The following is an 11,045-nucleotide window of genomic DNA, read 5'->3' on the forward strand; positions in this document are numbered from 1 at the left end:
GAACTTGGGCTGCAGACAGAGACATGAATCAGCTTTCACACCATTGGAGGGGCACCCCGGCGGAAAACCAGTGGTCGTACCTTTCGGCCCTTGCTCACTATGGGGAAGAATTGCATATTAGCGCAGAGTCTGTCACCAGAGAGTTCGTGCTGCCGTAATCGTGACGTGGTTGCATTTACACAGAACGGCCAGACCCCATTGTGAGGTGACGTCAAGTCGTTTAGTGCAAAAAAAAGACCCGGGGGTATGTGGTGTGTAGCGCAAAAAAAGAAACCGGGGTTTGATGGTAAGAGGAATGAATCTATCTAGCTCGGCCGTAGAAGGCACAGTTGAGACAAACGGGAGGCGCAGAATTGTGTAACAAGGGGGGTTTCTGAGGAAGGGAAGGGAGGGAAGCAAGGGATAACGGCCTAGATAAGACGGAAAGAAGGGGAATGGTTCGTCGGACTTACTGAGGGAATCCATGCTTTCTTTTAATGCCGCTTTAAAACGTTATCACTACCTTAGTTAATTACTAGCATGTGGGTGGCATGTGGGTGCATGTGGCATGTCGCATGTGGCATCCGATGTGGGCAGTCGATTAAGGTAGTTTAGTCAGTTAGGGATAGACTCATTCCTCCCTAACCGATAATTGGGCAATTGAGACCCGAATTTCAGTTGGGTCTGCCACACTTCCCTTTTCCCAGTTCGTCAGTTTCGTTCGAGATGTGGAGGGAAGGAACCTTAGGGGAAACCACATGAGCTGACGTCGGCCCGCCAAGGATTGCTTGCTGACGGCTTTGCTTCCAATGCGTTGCTTTGCTTTGCTTTGCTTACCAGATTTAGAATAATCCCGGATTGGAATCGGGGAACCAAATTGTCCGCAGCTGCGTGGTAACGTTTGATGCCGAAGCGGGACACTACCAACGAGGTAAACCAAGCGAGCGTGATTCGGGACGAAAGCTTGTCTCCTCCGCGCGGCGTGCAGTTGTTCAATTCAGGGGATTGGATGTTCGATGCGAGGTGCCTCCTTGGAAGTGGAAACAGAGCATGGACCCACTGCGATTCAGGGACCTTCGTCCGCGTCACCGTCAAATTGCGGGGCTCGGGCTTTTTCCCAGGTTTTGAGAAGCCTCTGCCGAGATCTGCGAACGGGCAAGTGGGCTGAAGCATAACCAATTCAGGGGTTCATTTTTAGAGGGTGAGGTGCTGAGAGCAACCTTTGGTTTTTGAATGTGTATATTTCCCAACATGCTTGGGATACATGGCAGAACCTAACTCTCTCGTTCAACATCGCCATGATGGCCGTAGTAATACCAAGGTAGGTATCGTGTACATACCTAGGTAGGTAGGTAGGTAGTTGCAATGAGTGATGGAGAACCTGGAAGCTTATAGCCCACCAATGGTCTGGGCTTTAGTGTCCCCCAGCCCCACCACTACTACTGATAAGCCACTGCAAGGCACCGATAAGAGCTCCAAAAATTAATTGGCTTCATCAGTCCAGCGTCGATCGGCTATTGCTTTCTTTCTTAACAACCTCCGGGTTCAAAACAACGGCCACCTCGCGCGATCCAGAGCCCCATGTTGGCCCTATGGACGGTAAACGATCGCTGCCCCTCGGAAAGGGGACGGAGGGCAAGAAACGAAAGGATCCCCAGGCAGTAACTAAGGACACCAAATCTCGACCCCACGGTGGACGACCCACGACAACGGCGACGACGACGACGACGACCGGGCGCTCTGCGAAACGCGTCAAATTTCAGGATGCCCGCAACATCCGCACCCAGCCCTCGGATGCAGCCCTCGAAGATGGCAAGCTTGATTTGCAGAAATTCCTCAATGCCCGCGAATTCGAGATCAAGGCCCTCGAGAACAGCATGCGCAAGTGCAAGGCCGTCAATGCAACCCGCGTGTTCCAGCAAGTGCCTCGGGCCATGCGGAGGAGGACCGCAAGTCACAATGCCAAAAGGGTACCAAAGAGGCTGCGCGAGCGGGCCAAGAGGGAGATGTGGGAGGACAACACCCCAACCGTCGAGGCTAGAAAGCGCCGCCCTCGCACCACCCGGGCCCGCATCCGCGCCGAGACGGCCAAAAAGCTAGGCATCCTAGCTGCGAGGAAAAGGAAGAGGCTGCTCGAGAAAGCCGTCGCCGAAGGAACCAAGACCGCAGGAGGGTCGAAACCAACCGTGCACACCAGGCTAGCGAGACCCAAGATTCGGCGCGACATGCTCAACGAACCGCCCAAGGTCGAGTCCAAGTTTAGAAAACGACAAATGAACAAGACGTGGCTACCGACACACCTCTGGCATGCGAAGCGGGCCACCATGACCGAACCAAGCAAACCGTTGTGGCGTTTCGCTGTCCCCCTCACCCCAACCGAGAAATGCTATCGCCCAACCCATCGTGCCTCGGGCCAGAGAGGTGTAGTGGTGTGGGATATGAGCTACATGAGCACCATTGGTTTATATGGGACAGCTGAGGGTGCTGAGCGCGTCCTGAAGGGCTTGGGACTGACACAGGAAAGCGCTTGGGGGGCTAGGGGACAGAAGTGGAGGGCCGGCGTGCGGAAATGGACGGGTATTCTCAGCAAGCAGGTCAAAGACTCAAGACGGGATATCGGGCCTGCAACCATCGTCTGGAACCCCCAAGCACCCGCCCAGACCGACGATGCTATGGACTTGAGCCGCCCAAAGAAGCCGCAAAGACAGCTGTTGATTCGCACTCACCCATCCTGCTTCCTCGAGCTATTCCAGGAACTCCTTACCCTTGCGAAGATGCAAAAGCCTCGGCTTCATCTCGAGGATCTGCGCTTCGAGATCGGGAGTATCGAGCTCACCGGCCCTGCATCCACCGAGGCGCTGCTTGGCATCCTTCAACCTTACTGTGGCGAGCCAGGCAACCAGGAGCGTCATGGCCAGGTTTTCCAGTCTCTTGCCGGCGTCGCAAACCCCGCTTCCCTCCCTAGGGATGCACTTCTCGCCTTTTCGGTGCAAGACCCTCGGTTGGCGTATCCACCAAAAAGAGCCAACATACCACTGGGTGGCGGTGCTGATGGGCCTCTTGTCGAGATGCTCACAAAATGGCCGGTCGAAGAGGGTTTGAAGCCATCTGATATCTTCAGCCGGGATTGTCGATTTAAGGCCTCACAGTTGCCTTCCCAAAAATCCATCAACCGCCGGAGAGGGGCGAACGCCCCCGGAGAAACTCTCCCGGTAACCGCCGCCGACCCTCCCATTCCTGTCATGCTGCTCGCCTCGAGGCCGTCTACCGATGGACAGGCGCAAGGCACGTGGACATTATTGGCGCCGTGGAAGTGTATCATGGCCTTTTGGTATACTCTTATGCGTTGCCCCCTTTCGAGCGGCGGCAACCCCAGACTGGGCGGATTAAATGAGCAGAGACAAATCGCGTTTGAGCACGGAGCTCCGTGGTTCCCTGGCGACTTCCCAGCGACCGACGCCGGGCGCGACTGGGAACTGGAGCAGCGAGTCAAGCGAAAACAGGATTGGGATCGCCGCCCGAAGGGCAAGAGGGTCGAGTGGAGGTCGCTCGACCTGGGCGCTGGTCGGAAAGGCGAAACCGGAGACGGTTTGGCTTGCGATTTCGAACATTTGTTTGCCCTCTCCCAAACGACCAGTTCGTCGATCCCGGATGGGACCGAGATGGATATTGATCCCCCGGAACGGTCGGGAGAGTCCGCGCCCGCGAAAGTCCCCGAACCTTCAGGAGTGGCCTTGGGCTTAATTCGATGCCTATCAAAGACGGCTTTCACCTCGCTTCTCGGATTACTCAATCCAGCCAAGCCTCCTACGAACTCTATCGTCACAATTCATTTAACTTTTATCGCAAGAGGCGTCGCAAACAACTGCGCCAGGATCTACCGGTTACCTTCCCGGAAGCCAAGGATCGCCGACCCCTCTGACGACGCCGAAGTTCTCGCATCCGACCCAACGTCAACCCACTCGTCGGGATCCCTCCCTCGAGATTTGAGGGACCAGTGGCTTCGGGGGCTGCCGAACTCTTCCAGGAACAGGGGCCACGATCGTAGATCCCGATTGGGGGTGCCCCCACAGATGCCCCCCGGCATCGACATGGAGACACGCAAAAAACTCTTAGCACAATCACTCATCGCGACAGAGCTCCCTTACCCCAAACCGGCTGCCAATGAGCTCGACGTTGGCGGGCACCACCCCTTGTGTCCGGACACGGAGGACCTTCTTGGTTTTGTGACGACAGGCGCCTTCAGTCTGAGCGAGGGCAGGGGCACGGCCATTGGCTCCATCTCGGCAGAAAAGGCTCTCGAGTCGGTACTAGGGGCGGGGGCGAAGGAAGGGAAGCTCTGCATCGTCAGGAACGCGGGCGAAAATGTGGGTTGGCTGGCGAGATGGGAACTTGTTTGACGGGGTTCCGACGGCAACGGCCTGCGCTTTTTGTTGCTTCTTCTCCAGTGACAAATGGCTCAAGCTTTGTCTAACCAACTAACCGAGCGCCTCTTTCGGTTGGCGTTCCTTGACGAGAGGACCTGCTGGGTTGGGATTCCAAGCCATTCCAAACGACAGGCAGCACAAACAATTATTGCTAAGCAGCAGTTTGGTGACCGTTCCCGATTTCGCTCGGCCTCGCAAATTCGATGCCGCAAATGGAATGTCCGGAATCCACCGACGACGCCAAATCGCCTTACGCGTGGGGCCATGGCTCGATCATTTTTCTCGGCGATATTCCCCGAGAGGGAGCTGGTGAACGGTTGCAGGCAGGGCTCGGACGCTGCGAGTCAAGAAACAGGGTTGATCCCTATCAAACTGACTGGAAAGCCGCCTCCTGTTTGTGATGAGAAGCAAGGGTTATCTATCATATACTGACTGATTACTGCGTAACCTGACGGTGAGAGAGTGAACTTCTCTGGATTCCGGGCTGCGTTTGGCTGATGGTGCGAAAGTGCTGCAGTTTGAAACAGATCCAAGCTGCTACAGCATATGGTACACCCCACGTACGGTCCGATCTGTAGTTTGGAGATCGTAATACCGTCTCGGGCAATCAAAAGTGACACATTCTCCCTTCGTCCACCCAACCTGAGCCAACCCAAGAACTCGCCCACCCAACTTGTCACCTTGTCGCCTTGTCACATTGACATTGCAAGCTCCAACCCACTGGGTCTCCTGCACCTCCGTCACTTGTGGAACAAGGATGGCGACAAGCCAATCATGGCTTTTTGTTTCCTGCAGCCACGGTCGATCACTCCCGGGGGCTCTGATACATCCCCCCATATCACTGCATAGAGATTGGTCGTCAGCATCACGATCGCTCTCGATCGCTCCACATCCCGGGCGAGATAACTGACTGCGCCGTCTCGGTGGATCTCAAATATGAAGAAGTCGCGGCAGCACGGTGCATACTTTGATCCTCCCTCCCTTGTTCGAGACCCCGGTGGAGATCGGATCTGACTGGTCCGGGTTTCGGTTGCTCGGGCTGCCCTTGTACATGACCTGTCTCCAGTTCTCGGGGTTTTTGCGAAGCGGCAGGTTGGGGGCGCAACGGCAGGGCTGCAGGCCGAAAGAGGTGGCGTTGCGGCAGCAAACAGCTCCCCGATGGCCCGGATGATGTGCCTTTTACAAGTCGACGGTCCGCATCACCCCGGGTGCCTTTCGTTCCATGTACTTTTCTGTTAGGACCCGGTTGCTTCACTCACCTAGACCGAGACGACTACTCATCCATCACATACGACTGTTGAGACTGCTCGTACGAGTCTGTGGAATTGCCCACATGATTACCCCAGCACCGAGGAGTAACATTATCTGGAACGCCCATCTCAGACCATTCATGTGAAGGCGACCACCGGCCTGACTGAGCCAGCCTATCGCAACCGCAGCCACCCGCCTGCCGACCCTCTCGACCGGTCAGCTTCATTCGATTGGGAGCACTCACACACTCACGTTACGTTACACAGACCGGTTCTGGTCCTGCATTGTGCTTGTGTAAAAACAGACACATACTTTTTTTCTGATACCCAAATCCGGCGCTACTTTCTGGTCTCTCCCTTTGACCTTCCGTCCCCCTTACCTCTCGGAGTCGTCCCGACCTCTTGCAGAGGACCAGCTTCACTCACCGGCCTGGGTCGCGTCACTTGTGGAGCGTAGGGCAGCAGCCGCCTTGGCGAGATCAGCCAAGACAGGCCTCACTGGGCCTGGTCAGACAGAACCCCCCCTCCCCCCCTGTCCACTTCTGGACGGGACGAACCCCGACCGAGCGATAACGATAAACACCTGCCCGCCCTCGTCGGCCCCCCTCCGGTCGTATGCCTCACGACAGCGTCCGCGTCCGTGTCCCGACGCCATCACACCCCATACCAGGTCATGTCTCTCAGGTTCCCGGCAGACACACGCTTGACGGCCCGGGAGTCGCTTCGACCGTCGATCGACTTGCACTGGCTGCCGTGACATCCATGGCGGCTCGACGCTCGATGCTGTTGCCCAGCTCCGTCGACGGCCGGACCGGACTGCCCGAACTGAAAGATGCGGAGTACGTCCGCGAGGTTTTGGGCCGCTCCGATGGCGCCACCGAGTCGGATATCGAGCAGGAGCTGGTCTCGAGGGCGGCGGCACTCCGGATTGACCTGCCAACGCCACGACGGCCCAGCACACAGGACCACAGGATCGCCGCTGGCCGGTTCCTTGAGACGCCCCCTTTACAACATAGCCGGCCAGGTTCGGCGGTCTCGGCTAGGACCGCACAGAGTATCATGACGTCGCGGACAGCAGACCAGCCGCCAGCGATAGCGACGGCAACGGCGATCGCTGGCCCACTGCCAGAAGTTTCGACAAAGAGAAAGTCCAGGTCCCTCAGCTTCTCCCAGTACGAAAAGTATATCAGCCAGGTTGATCCTGCGCTGATTCAGCTTAAGCTTCCCAGGCGAACCCCTGTTGAGAGGGCGGAATGGACAGGAGGGGTCCTGGTGAAATCGAGGACAAAAAAAGGAGTCAGGGGCTTCACCCGGAGCATCGCGGCTAGGCTGAGGGGGAGGAGGCCGAGCCCGAGCTTGCCCATGTAAGTGTCCCAAGGGACCAGCCCCTGCGGAAACAGACCTGCTAACGCGACCAGGCCTTGTGTGTGCTGCCGCGAAGATTTCACGACCGACAGCAATACCTTACACGCGCTTCCGTGCGGCCACTATTACTGCCGCGACTGCCTGGCCGTCATGGTAGAGCAGTCCATGCTGGACGAATCGAGAATGCCGCCGAGGTGTTGCACCCAGCCCATCCCGAGCGCCATCATCAAGGTGGTCCTCACGGCCGAGAAGCAGGACCAGTTCCTCAAGGCCGTGCTGCAGTACAACACGCCCTGGGAGGCGCGCATCTTCTGCCCCAACACGGCCTGCGGCAAGTTCATCCCGCCCGCCGACAAGATGGACCCCAAGCACCCCTTCGAGGCGCTCTGCCAGGCCTGCCGGACGCAGGTCTGCCTCCTGTGCAAGCGGCACGCGCACGAGCTCGGGCAGGACTGCCCCGAGGACCGCGACAGCGACGCCGTGCTCAAGATGGGCGAGTCGTCGGGCTGGCGCCGCTGCTACAAGTGCCGGTCGCTGGTCGAGCTCGCCCAGGGCTGCACCCACATCACCTGCCGCTGCAAGGCCCAGTTCTGCTACATCTGCGGCGCCGTCTGGGACCAGTCCGTCGGGTGTCCCAACTTTTGCAACGGCGAGGAGGAGATGGAGCGGCGGCGCGCCGAGGAGGAGGCCCGGCTCGCGGAGCTGGAGGCTGAGAAAGTGGCGCGGGAAAAGGCGGCCGAGGCGGAGGAGAGGGCGAAGGAAGAGGCCGAGAGGAGGACGCGCGAGCATCCCGAGTTCAAGGCGCTGCGGGCGCGGCAGGAGGCCGAGATGGCCAGGTTCAACGAGTATGAGCAGAGGGTGAAGGACGCGCTGCAGACACGACAGCACCGGGAGAAGGTGGCGCTGGGGGATAAGTATGCGGACCTTATGCTCAAGATGCGCGACCGCCACGCCAAGACGGAACAGCACCTCGAAGACCGCCAGGTCTTGGCCGAGATCAAGCTGCAGGCCAGCCTGGAGGAGAAGGAGAAGCGGGTGCAGATTAAACTGAGGCACATGGAGGACTACTGCAACGGCAAGGCCACCCTCCCGCTTCCTGGCGAGCAACAACCACAACAACAACCACAACAACAACCACAACAACAACCACAACAACAACCACAACAACCAGAATCACAGTCACAACCACAACCACGCCCACCATCATCACCACCACAACAACCAGACCCCCAACAATCAACCACCACCACCACCACCACCACCACCCCCAACCCCCCCACCCTCCCCCACCGCCTCGTAACCTCCCGCGACCTCGAACAACTCCGCCAACAATACTTCCTCCGCGACGGCATGGCGCGCCGCCACCAGTCGCAAATCCACGGCCTCCGCGAAAAACAAGCCAAGCGCATGGAAGAGCTGGTCGCGCGCCACGAACTCGAAACGGAATCCCTCGCCGCCCGCCGCGCCTCCGAGCTGGTCGCGCTGGTGGTGCAGTTCGCGAACGCGGACGAGGCGCTGCTGCGCGCCTTTGCGGGGCGGAGGGAGCGGTTGGGGAGACGGTGGAGGTTGGAGGTGCGGGTGTTGAAGGCGGAGGTCCAGGGGCGGGAGGGGGGGCTGTTTGCGGAGGGGGAGGTGCCGGTTTTGGTGGGGGAGGGGGGGGAGTGGGAGGGGGAGGAAGGAGGGGTGTTGGGGTTGGGGGAGGTGTTGGATTTTGGGGGGGTGGGTGGTGATGATGGGGGGTTTGGCTGTGGGGATGGGGGTGGAGATGAGTTGGTGGTGTCAGATGATGTGCGGTTGTTGGGGTGTGATGCACAGTCGGTGGTGGTGTGAGGCCGGGTTGCGGCCGGGACGGACGGATGGCTCTTGTTCTTGTTCTTGTGTTGTTTTTGCTACCCTTCTTCTTTCTTTACGCCATTCTACCAGAAGCCGTGGTGGCTGCTCCTCATCACACTTTTTTCTATCTCTTGGAGGGGGGTTCCATATGTCGGCATATCCATCGCATGGGATGAGCGGTGTCAATACCAGGACTAGGGCGGGGCGGTAGGGGGCAAAGGGTGGGTGGGTTAAGGTGCTCCCCGTGAGTTTCAAGGTTTTCTTTTGTTCACCTATTATCTCGCACCCCTTCTCGCGGTCATCTCTTCCTCCACGATACTTGTTTACCATGGCCCCTTGGGCGGCCGGACACACCATCGATCTTTTCCTTATGTTGGGAGGGGAGAGGAAGGAAACAAGAAAACATACACGACTTTGTCATGAATATGTTGGGGGCGGGCATGGGATGGGACTTGGAATCATTGAGCTACCTATCTGCCTGCCCATTGCTGTACTATACCATGCTGCGAGGGAGAGGGGCAGACGAACACAGACGGGCTGACAGGAAGGATATCATCTCAAGTCAGGCACACTAGGTAGATCAATTTTACTAGGCGTACTCTTTCTTGGTTCACACCACTTTAACTCGGCTTCTGTCTTACCTATACGTATCTACATATCGCGGTGATCACAAACGCAACGCCACGCAACAAGGAAGGATGCCAAGCCGGTGGCTGTCGTGTCGACACGCTCTCCCAGGGCCCTTGCCCTTGCACGACCACTCCACCGGGTCTCAACTGTCGTCTCGATGCGACGATATCCCTGGCACGGTGGTAGCGTGCGGGTATCTGTGTCTCGGCCTCATTGCTGGGTCGGGGGCCGGAGTTTACTCCTTGCTGAAAGCCAGGAGAACAGAACAGATCAAGTTATGGATGAAAGCCAAAACGCCATCTGTTCACTAACCTATGTCCTAGAGAAACCGGAAGCCGAAACCACAAAGTCAAGCAAGTCCTGCGGTGAGAGACAAGAAAAACCATCTGCTTGCTTGCTGACCGGAAAGGAAAGGCATGATAGCAACTGTCTGAGCCCCTTTTCCTCACTGTTCCTAGGAAAAAAACCGCCCAGTTTCCCAGCTCAATTCCATGTCCCCCCCTTCCAACATAACCCACCCCCTCGTCAACTAAAAGATGGAATTAACAATATTACTCCCGATCGTGGCGCCCGCCCCAAAAATCGCCGCATTCCCCAACTTCTTCCCGATATTCTTCCCGTGCTTCCCCATCTTACTCTCTCCCTCACCCTCCCCTTCCTGCGGCTGGTGCTGCGGCTGCGGCTGCCCCGGCGGCGGCGCGGCCGGATATCCCTGCACGGGCACCGGCGCCATGGGATACTGCGGCTGCTGATACTGCGGCTGCTGCCCATACGGCTGTTGATACGGTTGCTGTTGCTGTTGCTGCCCCCACCCCGGCGCCCTCTTCTCCTCCGCCGCCACGGCGACGACATAACTCCTCGGAAAGATGCCCTCCTGGCCTGTGCGCAGATTCCTTCCCATCCACCAGTCCGCGTTCATGTACTCGTACACGGCGATGCGGTCGTCGCGCTCGAAGGAGCAGTCGCGCGCGTCGCTAGCCGCATAGCGGTAGAGGGCGCGGGCGTGGGTCAGGACGGGCTTCTCGGGGGCTTGCGGGGTGTGGGGCGGGGGGGTTGTTGCGGTGCGGGAGGGCGGGCGGGGAGGCGGTGGATTGGGCGTAGGAGGGGGGTGCTGGGGTGGTGTTTGTGGTGGTGGTGTTGTTGTTGTTGCGAGGGGGTGGGGTGGGCAGGCCTGTGGACGAGGGCGCTGGGGTTGGGTTGTTGCTGCTGCTGCTGCGGGCGGCGGGGCCGGAGAGGGAGGCTTCGGCGGGGAGGAGGGCGTGGATGGAGTCGAAGGCGTTGTCGGTGATTACGCCCTTTTCGAGGAGGTTCTCGAGTTCCTGGAAGGTGGGATGTTAGCGGGACATTGCCGGTTGGGAGGTAGTATGGTATTAGAGGAAAGACGGGATGAACTTGCAGTCTTGATCAGACGGAGAGACCGGTTGGTCTCCATGACCCGCTGGCGAGCTTCTGACATGGTTGGTTGCCTTATGATGTCGCTGGGGGAATTATGCAGTCGTTGGAAAGAGAGCGGCCGCTATTTCGACCTATCGATGTGGTGCAATGGGAGAGCAAATGGACG

The 11,045-nt window shown here is 58.3% G+C and overlaps 3 protein-coding genes across 3 annotated transcripts; 2 read left to right on the forward strand and 1 right to left on the reverse strand.

Annotated features, from left to right (window-relative positions):
* Positions 1-1,280: 1,280 nt before the first annotated feature.
* On the forward strand, positions 1,281-4,379 carry CHGG_06368 (uncharacterized protein; the record flags this gene model as incomplete). The annotated part of the gene is made up of 2 exons (XM_001222462.1): positions 1,281-1,300; positions 1,484-4,379. 2 exons carry the CDS (start codon positions 1,281-1,283, stop codon positions 4,377-4,379), a joined length of 2,916 nt encoding a protein of 971 aa, XP_001222463.1.
* Positions 4,380-6,418: 2,039 nt separating this feature from the next.
* CHGG_06369 (uncharacterized protein) lies at positions 6,419-8,851 on the forward strand (the record flags this gene model as incomplete). The annotated part of the gene is made up of 2 exons (XM_001222463.1): positions 6,419-7,020; positions 7,114-8,851. 2 exons carry the CDS (start codon positions 6,419-6,421, stop codon positions 8,849-8,851), a joined length of 2,340 nt encoding a protein of 779 aa, XP_001222464.1.
* A 1,162-nt stretch (positions 8,852-10,013) lies between these two features.
* CHGG_06370 (uncharacterized protein) lies at positions 10,014-10,940 on the reverse strand (the record flags this gene model as incomplete). The annotated part of the gene is made up of 2 exons (XM_001222464.1): positions 10,014-10,595; positions 10,920-10,940. 2 exons carry the CDS (start codon positions 10,938-10,940, stop codon positions 10,014-10,016), a joined length of 603 nt encoding a protein of 200 aa, XP_001222465.1.
* Positions 10,941-11,045: the final 105 nt, after the last annotated feature.

Source organism: Chaetomium globosum, genomic scaffold (genome assembly GCF_000143365.1).
Source record: "Chaetomium globosum CBS 148.51 scaffold_3 genomic scaffold, whole genome shotgun sequence".
Classification (NCBI taxonomy): domain Eukaryota; kingdom Fungi; phylum Ascomycota; class Sordariomycetes; order Sordariales; family Chaetomiaceae; genus Chaetomium; species Chaetomium globosum.